Here is a 13,814-nt window from a genome sequence, read left to right on the forward strand (position 1 = left end):
GGGTTGAAAGAGACCCGGCCTTTGTGGCCTCCTCAACGGGGAGTAGGTTTGCGAGAACCGAACCTCGGTAAAACAAATCCGCGTGTCTCACTTACTTATTCGCTTGTGATTTGTTTTGCGCCCTCTCTCGCGGACTCGTTTATATTTCTAACGTTAACCCGGCTTGTAGTTGTGTTTATATTTGTAAATTTCAGTTTCGCCCTATTCACCCCCCCCTCTAGGCGACTTTCACAAACATAGTAGTTGCATGCCTCACAAGATCTCTATCATTTGTCTTGGTCCTCATCCAGTCATGAATCATTCCATATCCATAGATAAATAAGGTAGAAAACTTGTTCATTAGCATCCTACCTACTAGGGTTGAGATGGCTGGGTGGGTTCATATTTTTATACCTGAGCCCAAATAAGTCGCCCGACTCAACTGCCGCGACTAGTCGTGACTAGTCGAAGAGACGACAAGTCGAGCGACTAGTCGAGAAAGTCGAGCCGTTCAGATCGACTATCACCTCTGCACCGACTTCTCGACTAGTCGCGACTAGTCGCCCGACTTTAAAACCTTGATTCTAACTATTTATGCGTGTAGCCAAACTTAAATAATGTCCTTTAACATAATATACACAATTTTTTGTGTGTCATTTCAAAATGATTATATGGTTTCTCAAAGAAATAGTATAAATATTTTTATTTTCCATTTATTTTACTTTTAACAAAAAACTTAGAACAATTGATGGTCAAAAGGTTGTGCATTGGAAATCTTGTCAATATCAAAAGTGATAAGTAAAAATGTAGAAAGATGTATCTATCTTTTTTCATCATACATCTCTTTGGTGCATTCCTGGTTAGGCCGACATGTCATATCTAGTGAGTCCTATATCATCATCATTTATTTGCTACTATGCTCCTTCAAATGAGCATTACAAACTATTAACTCATAGGTATCATATTTTCATAATCTAGACTTTGGCATTTATGGGTTTGACCTGTGATATATAGGCTCAGTCAACTCTACCTCGCTGAAAAGTGTGATTGCTCAAGATGGTCCTAGTATTGCCAACAAGGTACTGCTCCATATGATCAACTTATATATAGATCATTATATTGTTTTTAAGGAAAATCATTGTCATATGGTCTGTTTTCATAGAAAAGGACATCCTATGTTCTAATTGATTTTCCCCCTTGTAAAGTGGATTTTTCATGCACATTCAAATATGATTCAGACTGACATCAAATCAACTAGGATACATGTTATTTCCAAAGTCTCTGCTCTTCAATGAAAACAACAATCTTCAACCAAATGGGTCCTAAAAAACTCAGCCAGGGAGGAAAAGACTGCCCTCGTGGTATTGTATTAATAAGAGACTGAAACATGGTCCCGACCGAGAAAATCCCCGAACCCTGGCCTCCCATCACTAGCGGGCCATCACCGTCCACATGGACGGGCCTAGGATTTAAAGTATGGGTATTCGAAATTTTGGTAGAACATATTTTTTTGACAATCTAAAATCACACTATTGTACTGTATGATCGGTTGCGCGGTAGAGAAATGAAGAGGGCTAGTGAAAACCAAAGTTTAGACAAAATAGCTGTAAAATAGTATGATTTTATGCTTTTTATAATATTTTAGCTTATATACATAACATATATATGTATATATAATTGTTTTGCCAAAAATAATGAGTATTCAATCGAATAACCTTGCTTGCATGTAAGCCCGCCACTGACCGTCCATTCTGCAACGGCCCAGCTAGAGGGTGGCGCGCAGGACGTAACCCAGGAGCGGGCGGGGCACAACGAGTTTTTTTTAACCAAGCCGAAATTCGCCCCAAGAGGGATCGAACCCAAGACCTGAAAGTGCTACTTCAAAGCCTTATTAACCATTACGATAGAGACCTTTTCGCACCAAATGGGTCCTAGATAGTAAAAAAATTAATATTTTGTGGAGTGAAGTAGATCGATCATTTAATTTTGTGCATGGGATAATTTCTTAACTCTTGCATTAATTGGCTATACCAGATCATATCAAAATTACCCGAGGATATGACCGTGGTGACATCCATTGACGGACACCCCACCAAGACATGGTGAGTCTGAGTAATATGCGTACACAACTTATCTTGGTTATTCCAACATTTCCTCTTTGATTTGCACTATATGCATCAGGATCGTGATGACTTATAAGGGAGGGAAGGTTTCCGTTTGGGACTATCAGGAGAAGGTATCAGCACTTCTACATGTCTTATGTTAGCTTCCCTATGATTGTGAATGATGTAAACATTAGGTTGGTGAAACTTCTGTACATTGTGTGCCAGAAAACTGTGATGGAGTTGAAGGTCAATGAGGAATCAGGCAAGATTGCTCGTATCGCGCATGGCATTTCTCAAAACTTCAAAGAGACAGGTGTCCCACATTCAGTTTGTTCAGCCAAATTTATCGCTCAAGGGAAATGGCTGGTAGTGGGAAATAGTGATGGATACATATATGTCTACACTTACACTGACACTAAGCTTAAGGAGGCCAAGAAATTCAGAGCTCATGACAACTCTGTCGACGTGTTGGCTGTCCACCCAACCGAGGCGTACCTTCTTTCATCATCTGCTTATGGCAAAACGATAAAGCTTTGGAGTCTGGGGCGGTGACTCGATCATGAACTGGGTGCAAATTAGAACATTTAACGTGAAACCTACATATCCTGACGGAGTGCGCAGTCTCAAGTTTAACCCAAGGGACACCAACAGTTTTGCTTGTGTTACGTATGAAGATAAAGTAAAGGTTTGTTAGCCTCTTCCTTTCCTATATAATATGTCCTTATTATACATGTGCGTGTTGTAATTAGTGAAGAATCGACTAATTCAGTTATTCTGGGAGTATTTGTATTTTTGATGTCACAAGATGTCTTCATCTCTGCATGAAATTTATAGGTCGGGGACATCAAAAATCCTTCTGGTCTTACCACCATGAAGGGGCCATTGAAAGCTGATTATTGCTTCTCTCATAGTCATCTGCACTTGATGGTTACTTTGAGCCGAACATCACCTGATGCCCAGGTGAAGAATATTAAGCATTGTTGATTGTTTCTATAACAGCATTGATAATAGCTGTGTGCAGATATACGGGACAGAAGCTGGCCTAACAATGCTACTCTCTCATGTATGTGAAAATCAGATACGGAATTTGAAGACAGGAAAAGTTGATCAAACTCTTAGCTTGAGTGGGGGAAAAACAACCTGCATTGCTTGCCACCCAACACTTCCAATTCTGGTTACCGCGTTAGATGATGGGACTGTATGTTTTTGGGATGCCAGTACCTACAGGTAATCAGTGCTTCTGTTAATGTACCCCCCTCTTTTTTAAATGAATACACATGTATTCCATGATTCAAACACACTAATTTTGACCAACGAAAATTTGTTTGAAGAATGCCCTGTAATTTTATAACCTAATAAAGATTAATTGTCCAAGCAACCATGACTACTGTCTACAATCAGTGCCTTGTTATTTTAGCACTGTCTACATTCTTGCACATTTTCTGGTTTCTTGTTTTGGGGGTTGTGCAGCCTTGGCCAGGCATTGCATGGTATGCAAGGTTTCTATTTGTTCTTGAAAGCAATAAACATAACTAACACTGATCTCCTGATTATATAGGCTTGTGGAAAAAGTACAAATTACGGACAGCTGTGCTCTCGATCTGGTTTTCATCGCCGATATTAATGGCAGCGCAAGGTACTTTTAACATTTTTTCTATTGACGATTTAATTTATCTACAAAAACAGTAGTCGTGTGCCTTTGCTCTCTGTAGTAACTAGACGATGCCATGTGAGTTGTCGTGGCCCGTGGGGTTCATAGGGAGTACATATTGATGAAAGAATGTAGTTTTTATGCTAACATTATTTAATACTTTTTATAAAGAAAGATTATAATGAATTTTTGAAATAAATGATGCTTACTTTGTTTCTTCTTATAGGGCATATTAGGACTTGGAAAAGTCTATAAAAACGTAGTTCGACCACCAGTTTTTGATAAAGTATACTGGTCTACATAAATTTAGAATTATCCAATTTTGAGCCTTGTTAAAGGGGCACCAAATGATCCCCGATAAACTAATATAATGCTCAATTCTGTTTTTCTCGCCCTTTGTTTCATATTGTTAGCCTCTGACCATCTAATCTAATTACACAGGCTCGTCGTTAAATTTAAGTCTATGATGGTAATCATGGAAGTTAATTTGGCAATGGAATATACAAGCCAATGGAGTGACGGATAGCATACCCTGGAGGCAGTGGTGGGTCTAGAAATTATTTAGAGCCTGGGTGATCGTCACTGCTCTAGGTAATTATCTAGAAAAATACTATGCTTACCCTTTTCGACAAATAAAAGTCCTCTACGCTTTGCCGGTGGACAAATAATTCCCATTTTATTTTGAACTGTAAATGTGGGATTATGAGCATTGTGATGTTATCCAATGATGCCTGATTTTACGTTATGATGTCAAACAATAACGATTCACATACTTGATTACGCTGGAATAAGAGATGTTATATAAATGATCACCTGTCTTAGGTCACTATGGGAAACAATAATGATTCACATATTTGATTACATTGATGTTGAATACTCCTTCCGTCCCATATACTTGATCTTATAGCACTCAAATTTCGTCACAAAATAGCTGCAATTTTCACTTTCTAATACGTTTCTCTTCTCAATACACATTTTTTCTTCTCCAATACATCTCTATCCCTACTTCTGAGCGGTATTTTAGTCTTTCTAAAACATCAAATCAAGTATTATGGGATGAGGGAGGTATATGAATCAAATTTTTATCTTAGATAGGATAAATGAATGTTTCTTTGCGCCCATTGAAATATGCATCAGTAAGGCTAGAGTGGTCGTCATGCATCTACGACATGAATAAGCACAATATACCAACACTAGTTCGCAGGAAAGATGTCATTAGTAACCGTACATTATATTGCTATATAGGAGTATAAATCTCCATGTGCAAAGCTTTTACTTCGGCATTCTGATTCTCGTTATACTCCTTGCTCTAGCAGTGTCTAGGAGCGGACCTACTATACATATTCCTATTAAAGGTTACATGCATATAAGATGACCAAAGATTAATCGAAGTGTGGCACCCAAAATTACCATGGCTATGCTTAATGATGTGTTTGATTTGATGTCAAGGTAGGATGAGTCGGAGGGCGACACCGCTCCCTTGATTTTTTAGAATCACGCCGTCCCAAAAAGCTATAGATTATTTATAAAGTACCTATAATGCCTCTGAAGAACTGGAGGGACGGTTTGTATGTATGCAAACTGCTGCTAAACTAAACGAGTCACTGATTCACGTGTAAAATGTCTAGTTTAATAAATAAATAAATAAATTTTTAAGTTTTGGATCCCTCAGAGTGATATGATCCACATAAACACATAAATAGAACAATACAAAAGATAAAGGGCCAATACAATAATACCATTCATCAACATAATTACTGACCAAACTACCAAACCTTAACTAGTATGGAAATCATATTACAGCCTCGCCGCCGGTGCGTCGTATCTGGACACGCTTTGGTTCTTCAACGGGATGATTGCATCAGAACCGTCCATTGCCAGAGTCGCGGAGGCTTATGCGACGGCGACGGACGCCCTCGTCCTCTCGAAGCCAGAGTCTGACGCCGTTAAGTAAGGGATCGTATCCAGTCCACAAGGGCCACGCCGTGCACAAATGCACAAAACGAAATCTGGCCGTCCATTTTCCATCCAACGACATGACGGCGCGGGGGGTTTTTCACAAAACAGACTCGGCAAGCTACGGAGGCTGCGGGAGGGTTCATCTGCAAATTTACGACGGCCGTTGGATGGGAGACGGACGACCAGGTTTCGTTTTGTGCATTTGTGCACGGCGTGGCCCTTGTGCACTGGATACGATCCCGTTAAGTAAATAGCCGCCCGCGATCACGACGCACGACGCCTGCCTCCGTCCGGGCCCCGGGGGGCGGCTACAGCCTACAGCTACAAATAGAGTCCCGCGAGCGCACTGGGCGCCCGGAACGCACACAGGAGCAAAAGGCCACACACTGCTAGGTCTAGGTGCTAGCAGAAGCAGCTAGCGGGCGGGACGCGCGTGGCCGGCGGCAGACATGTCGACGACGGAGCCGCTCCTCTCGGCCGGCAGCAATGATGGCGAGGCGTGGAAGAAGCAGAAGCAGAAGAGCAGCGGCGAGGGCCGGCGGCGCGTGAGCATCGACGAGGCGCTGTCGGCGCACGCGGGGGAGTTCGGGCGGTGGCAGCTGCGGCACTTCGTGTTGGTGTCCGCGGCGTGGGCGCTGGAGGCGCTGCACACCATGGTGATCATCTTCGCGGACCGTGAGCCGGCCACGTCCTGCGCCGGCGCCGGCGCGGTGTGCGGGGACCCCTGCGCCGGCGCCGGCGCGGCCGGGTGGGAGTGGGCCGGCGGCGCCGCGGCGTCGACCGTCGCCGAGTGGGGGCTCGTCTGCGGCGAGCGCTACAAGGTCGGCCTCGCCCAGGCCGTGTTCTTCGCCGGCTGCATGATCGGTCAGTGCGCGTATCTGAATTCATTCCGGACCGCGTGTTCGTCGTTTGGAAAGGAAATGGTTTTTTTTAGATTAGGCGTATAACTAGAGGTGCGGCGGCCGTCGAGTCGAGTGAGTGCTTCGCTTCTGGCGGGCTCAGCAGCTCATCGGCCACATGCACGACACGACACGACACGAATGCCGGACATGTGCTGTGGTCTGATCTGGTGGATGAGGAGATGGTCAAGTGCCATTTTACCTCGGTCCTCTACTCCTCTCTTACAGCATTTCGGCGGCGGCAGCCTTAGACAAAAGTGCAGCCGCGCAGCTTGACTTGAGGTGCGGCGCATCTTGTCGGCTTTGTCCCGTAGCTTTCTCTGCCGGTAGCCGTCTCTGTTCCAACATCTAGCATTCTACCGTAGCGAATGAGTCCAAAGCACAGTTAAAAACGGTCTGGTCTCGATGTCCCGCTCAGGCACGCAGTTTCCCAACGTTCACAGCTTCTGGCGAAACGAGATATACCGAGGAATCTTTTCGCCTGATCCTAATCCTACCTAGCATCCACTACGCCTTTCTGTGGCTCTGGACTAGCGTTAGAGTCCCGGACCGGAAGTCAGATCCGATCAGAATTCAGAACACAACAAATGAAGCCGTGTCAATCAATATGCTATCATGTTATCTTCTGCTATTGACTCCACCAGCTTTGCATGTCCACTCTCATGTGATGATGGATAAGTATAAGAGTAGATGAATGGATTATGGGGGAAAATGAAATTGATATGCAGGCATGCGGTGGTCAGTCAGGTTGGTCATGTCTAGGCATTCCGAAGGCAAACAAAGCGAAACCTCCGTGCCTCGTCTCGTCTGCCACCGATTGGTCTGCGAAGCGGCGTAGCGCGACGTGACACGTAGGCACGCGTGGCGCGGATTAGCTTGGCTACGTGGCTCCCCCCGCCGCGCCAAATGCCACGACGGCTTTGACGGGGAGGATGTCTCACGGTCACGGCTCAGCGCCCAGCCAATCACTCGCTTGGCTTTGGCTTGGCTTGGCTTGCCTCGCCCATCGCCTCCGGCCTCTCCATTCCCGCCTGGCCTGGCTCACCCACAAGCAGACCAAAAAAAAATAGTCGTCTCTTTGGTGTGGGCTTTTCACCTTTGGCTGGGCTAGTTTCTCATCTAGACAGGGCCTCGTGGTCAATTATCTTTCTTCCTATGCAGGAGCGGGCGTGTTCGGCCACCTCTCGGACTCGTTCCTGGGCCGGAAGGGGTCGCTGCAGGTGGTGTGCGTGCTCAACGCCGCCTTCGGCCTGCTGACCGCGCTGGCCCCGACCTACTGGGCCTACGCGGCGCTGCGCCTCCTCACGGGCTTCAGCACGGGCAGCGTCGGCGTGCTGGCCTTCGTGCTGGCCACCGAGCCCGTCGGCCCCGCCCGCCGCGGCGCCGCCGGCATGTCCGCCTTCTACTTCTTCTCCGGCGGCATCGCGGCGCTCGCCGGCGTCGCCGCGCTCCTCCCGCGCTCCTGGCGCCTGCTCTACGCCGCCACCTCGCTCCCCTCGCTCGTCTTCGCCGTCGCCGTCGTCCCGTTCGTCTCCGAGTCGCCCAGGTGGTACCTCGTGCGCCGCCGCCCCGACGACGCCTTGCGGGTCGTCCGCGCCATCGCGGCCGCCAACGGCAGGGCCGTGCCAGAGGATCTCACGCTCAAGCTTGACGACGAGGACGAGGACGATGATGGGGGCGCGGCGGCGGCGGCGGCGGCGGCGGCATCCACTTCCTCGGGCTCCATCGTCGACGTGTTCCGGTCGCCGACCACGCGGGTGCGCCTCGTGCTGTCCGTGCTCATCAACCTCCTCGCCTCGGTGGTGTACTACGGCCTCAGCCTCAACGTGGTCAACCTCAAGACCAACCTCTACGTCACCGTCGTCGTCAACTCGCTCGCCGAGATGCCCGCCTACCTGCTCACGGCGCTGCTCCTCGACCGTTTCGGGCGGAAGCCTCTCGCCATCGGCACCATGCTGCTCAGTGGCGTCTTCTGCACCGCCGGGAGTCTCATACCCGGAGCAGGGACCATGAGGTCCGTCATGTTAGACTGATAGCCTTCAGCAGGATTCGTTTCTTCAAAACATGTACAGACACTGACGAACGTGCACTTGCAAACTGCACTGCACGCAAATGTACAGGCTGGCGCGGATGGCCTGCGGCGTGGTGGGCATCTTCGGCATGGCGGCGACGTACAACCTGCTGTTCATCTACACGGCGGAGCTGTTCCCCACGGTGGTGCGGAACGCGGCGCTGGGGTGCACGGCGCAGGCGGCGCAGATGGGGGCCATCGTGGCGCCGCTGGTGGTGGTGCTCGGGGAGAGGCTGCCGTTCGCGGTGTTCGGCGCCTCGGGCATCGTCGGCGGCCTGCTCGTCTTCTACCTGCCGGAGACCATGAACAAGCCCCTGTACGACACCATGGCAGGGCTGGAGGAAGGGGAGAAGAGCGTCATCAAGTGAGAGGATCGGTCTAGCCGTCCAGGTGAACTGCACAAAGCGCTGCGTCCTCGGAATGTGCATGTCCACAGTCCACTGTTACTGGAGACTGATCTTGTGAATAATACGTTTCGTTTCGATACATTACAAACGAGGTATATACATGCACATGTTGTTTTCGTCAAACAAGCTGCACAGTAACGTGTTGTTTCAAAACACTGCAATAGTCGCCAGGAACTGCAGGTTGCCAACACGTGGAGGTAGAACAATGCAATTATGCATCCAAACCCAATATACCTCCTCCCAATTCCTATTTTAAGAAAGTTAATAAACAATTCTCTAGCTGTTTCTCGTCTCTTCTCCCAAAAACTTCACCCGCGAATACAAGGTGCTGCGCTACGGAAATCTTCACCACAATTTCCTCCTCCTAAAACTATCACCGTCCACGTCCAGGTCCTCCTCCATGGCGACGTCCAGGCTGAGGACCGTGACGAACATGTCAAGGTTGTCGTCGGGCCCCGCCAGACGCTCGAGCTCCTCGAACGCCTCGGTGTGGCGGTCCACCTCGTTGCTGGAGACGATGAACGCCTACAAGCCCGCGAGGAAGCGGCGAGCGGAGTTGGAGACGACCGCGGCGCGACCCGCGACATCGAGCACGGTGGTGAGGTGGTGGCGATCACTGGCGATGATCACCGGAGTGGAAGTGGAAGAGAAGAACACAAAGGACATAGAACAGACAGGATAGCGACGGTAGAGGAAGAAGGTAGATTCTCAAAAACAGAATTCCGTTACAGTGTTTTCGATGCCCTCTCTCTCAAGCCACTCTACCATATTAGGGCCGCCTATTCGTTATTCGTTTTGTTCTCAATCCATGTGAATTAAGTAAAATTAGATGAGTTTTTAATCTCAAATAAATCAAAATCTTTCATACTTTTTTCAATCTCATCCAATTCACGTGGGATAAAATAATCGAACAAACCCTTACAAAGTTCGGCACATGCCAATTTGGAACGCACGCACACACACCTGCCTCGCACGACCCACTCTGGGACTGCCACACGCACATTCTTCTTCCGGATTCTTGACCCATTGGTGTTTCCTCCTGGTTTGCATAGCCCACCTACTTGTTGCCTTCAACTGGAACTGGGTTGCTAACATTCATCCGACGATGAAGACCCCAAGCAGGAGCCAATGGAAAAGCTTGTTGAAGTGCTTCCAGATTCTTCCAAGTAGCTAAGGAAGAAGATAAACCTCAAACCTGCCCACTTGATCAAGCCTTATGAGTCAACATTAGAGTCAAAGCGCTTCTGCAGTATTAGTTCAGGCACTTGAAAACCTGCCAAAGACACCGACAACTGAGCCACAATGGCGGGAGAGGGTATGGTTTTCTTTAACTCAGAAACATGGAACACTTGGTGTATGTGAGATGATGTTGGTAAAGCCAATCTATTAGCTACTAGCCCAACCCTGGCCACCACAGGAAAAGACCCAAACAAACAAAATGCAAGTTTCTGATTGTCACGAGGAGCTAAAGCGGACTGCACATAGGGTTGTAGCTTCGAGAGCACCTAGAGGGGAGGGTGAATAGGTGATCCTGTAAAAAACAACTTAACAAAACAAATTTGGTCTAAAATAACTTAGTGAAACCAAAAACCAAGTTCGAATGAAGAGTGAGAGAGGATAAAACTTCTTCACTTGATTGCTCTTATAAAATGAGTATTAAATTTAGAGCAATATGAAAGTGAAGTGAAGTACTAGAAGAAATATAATTGCAATGGAGTAGAGAGACAATTGTAGAGATGGCAACGGGCACGTACCCGCTGGGTACTGCAAACCCAAACCCGTACCCGCGAAAATGAAATGTGCCCGGTAAAAAACTCATACCCGCAGGCGGGTATAGATTTGTGTCCGTACCCGTGCCCAACAAAAAAATAGGTTTCAACCACCAATTTATCATGTTCAAACAATACTGTTGCTCAGATAATAATACATGATAAAAAGTAGTAATTAGATGACACCAACGATAAATAGATAATACCTTAGAGCATCTCCAATAGTTATGTAAATGAGAGCACCTAGAGGGAGGTGAATAGGTGATCCTGTGAAACTTGAAACTTAATCCACAAAAACTTGATTAGGCGTTAGCACAATAATGCCAAGTGGCTTAGAGAGGAGTCTCAACAAAACACAATAACCACAAGAGATCAATCACAGAGATGGCACAATGGTTTATCCCGTGGTTCGGCCAAGACCAACGCTTGCCTACTCCACGTTGTGGCGTCCCAACGGACGAGGGTTGCAATCAACCCCTCTCAAGCGGTCCAAAGACCCACTTGAATACCATGGTGTTTTGCTCCATCTCTTCATCATTAAGCCCGGTCGCCTCAACTTGTGCTACCTTGCTGGGTAGCGCCTCCTTGCTCCTCGTTGTCTTGAGAGCAATGGGTTGAGGCTCATGGATTGGACCATTCAACGCGTCGTCCACGTATCTCGCCTCCTTTATCATCATTCGCCCGCTCACGAACTTCCCAAGAACTTCTTCGGGCGACATCTTTGTGTACCTAGGATTTTCACGAATATTGTTCACAAGATGTGGATCAAGAATAGTAAAGGACCTTAGCATTAGATGAACGACGTCGTGGTCCGTCCATCGCGTGCTTCCGTAGCTCCTTATTTTGTTGATGAGGGTCTTGAGTCGGTTGTATGTTTGGGTTGGCTCCTCGCCCCTTATCATTGCAAATCTCCCGAGCTCGCCCTCTACCAACTCCATCTTGGTGAGCAAGGTGACGTCGTTCCCCTCATGAGAGATCTTGAGGGTGTCCCAGATCTGCTTGGCATTGTCCAAGCCGCTCACCTTATGGTACTCGTCCCTGCACAAAGAGGCTAACAACACAGTAGTAGCTTGTGCATTTTTATGAATCTGTTCATTAATAAATATAGGACTATCCGAGCTATCAAATTTCATTCCATTCTCAACAATTTCCCATATACTTGGATGGAGAGAGAACAGGTGACCACGCATTTTGTGACTCCAAAATCCGTAGTCCTCCCCATCAAAGTGTGGAGGTTTGCCAAGAGGGATGGAAAGCAAATGTGCATTTGAGCTATGCGGAATACGAGAGTAATCGAAAGAAAAGTTCGAATTAACCGTCTTTCTTTTGTCGTAGTCGTTGTCGTCGTTGTCCTTTTGGGATGAAGTGGACTCATCGTTGTCGTCGTAGTAGATGATCTCCTTGATGCGTCTTGTCTTCTTCTTCTTCCCATCTTTGCGTTTGTGGCCTGAGCCCGAGTCGGTAGGCTTGTCATCCTTTGGCTCGTTGACGAAGGACTCCTTCTCCTTATCGTTGATCACAATTCCCTTCCCCTTAGGATCCATCTCTTCGGGCGATTAGTCCCTTTGTGAAGAGAACGGCTCTGATACCAATTGAGAGCACCTAGAGGGGGGGTGAATAGGTGATCCTGTGAAACTTGAAACTTAATCCACAAAAACTTGATTAGGCGTTAGCACAATAATGCCAAGTGGCTTAGAGAGGAGTCTCAACAAAACACAATAACCACAAGAGATCAATCACAGAGATGGCACAGTGGTTTATCCCGTGGTTCGGCCAAGACCAACGCTTGCCTACTCCACGTTGTGGCGTCCCAACGGATGAGGGTTGCAATCAACCCCTCTCAAGCGGTCCAAAGACCCACTTGAATACCACAGTGTTTTGCTTGCTTTACTCTATCCCGTTTGCGAGGAATCTCCACACTTTGGAGCCTCTCGCCCTTACACTTGAAGTTCACAAAGAAGCACGGAGTATGGGAGGGATGAGCAACACACTCAAGACAAGAAATCACAGCAACACCACGCACACAAGTCGCAACAAGAGCTCACAACACAACTCAATGAGTTCACAACTCAACTAGAGCTCTAATTGTTATCGCAAGGAATCAAGAGCGCGGAATCGATGTCTTAGTGCTTAGGAATGCTTGGTGTATCTCCTCCATGCGCCTAGGGGTCCCATTTATAGCCCCAAGGCAGCTAGGAGCCGTTGAGAGCAATCCAGGAAGGCAATTCTTGCCTTCTGTCGCCTGGCGCACCGGACAGTCCGGTGCACCACCGGACACTGTCCGGTGCGGATCTCTTTCCTTATTTGGCGAAGCCGACCGTTAGCGCCTTGGAGCCGTTGGCGCACCGGACACTGTCCGGTGCACATCGGACAGTCCGGTGCCCCTACTAGCCGTTGGCTCTGCCACGTGTCCCGCGCGGACCGCGCGGCCGACCGTTGGCCCGGCTGACCGTTGGCTCACCGGACACTATCCAGTGCACACCGGACAGTCCGGTGAATTATAGTCGTACGCCGTTAATTTCTTCCCGAGAGCAGCCAATTCGCCTGAGCCAGCCTGGCGCACCGGACACTGTCCGGTGCACCACCGGACACTGTCCGGTGCACCCAGACAGAGCTTGCTTTGGCAGAACAAGGCCATCTCCTCCAATTCGAGCTTTCCTTTTGACTTGATGTGCACTCTGTCCACCTCTTTGCATAGATCAACACTTAGGCACCTGTGTTGGACACTAAATCACCAAAATACTTAGAAATGGCCTAAAGGCACATTTCCCTTTCAATCTCCCCCTTTTTGGTTATTTATGCCAACACAACATAAAGCAAGTAGAACAAGTGCAAAATCAATTCAAATAAGAACTCAAAATTGTTTTGATTCAAATTTGACATATATGGATCACTCTTTGCCACAACTTGGTTTGTTTTTACAAACTCAATTTCTAAGTCAAACACACATGTTGAAACATAAAGAGAGATACTT

The 13,814-nt window shown here is 47.5% G+C and overlaps 1 protein-coding gene across 1 annotated transcript; it reads left to right on the plus strand.

The window, feature by feature from the left end:
* Positions 1-5,984: 5,984 nt before the first annotated feature.
* LOC103642089 (organic cation/carnitine transporter 4) lies at positions 5,985-9,187 on the plus strand. The gene is made up of 3 exons (XM_008665410.4): positions 5,985-6,558; positions 7,755-8,607; positions 8,714-9,187. The coding sequence occupies exons 1-3, from the start codon at positions 6,144-6,146 to the stop codon at positions 9,030-9,032; spliced, it is 1,587 nt and encodes a 528-aa protein (XP_008663632.1). The 5' UTR covers positions 5,985-6,143; the 3' UTR covers positions 9,033-9,187.
* The last annotated feature ends 4,627 nt before the right edge of the window (positions 9,188-13,814 follow it).

The sequence above is a fragment of the Zea mays genome, chromosome 10 (assembly GCF_902167145.1).
Source record: "Zea mays cultivar B73 chromosome 10, Zm-B73-REFERENCE-NAM-5.0, whole genome shotgun sequence".
Lineage (NCBI taxonomy): Eukaryota > Viridiplantae > Streptophyta > Magnoliopsida > Poales > Poaceae > Zea > Zea mays.

Excerpts from the sequence above, each read along its gene's own strand:
- LOC103642089 (XM_008665410.4), top strand. The coding sequence starts at position 6,144 with ATGTCGACGACGGAGCCGCTCCTCTCGGCCGGCAGCAATGATGGCGAG. Across the intron at positions 6,559-7,754 it reads CTTCGCCGGCTGCATGATCG|GAGCGGGCGTGTTCGGCCAC; the intron begins GTCAGTGCGCGT and ends CTTCCTATGCAG. Across the intron at positions 8,608-8,713 it reads CCCGGAGCAGGGACCATGAG|GCTGGCGCGGATGGCCTGCG; the intron begins GTCCGTCATGTT and ends GCAAATGTACAG.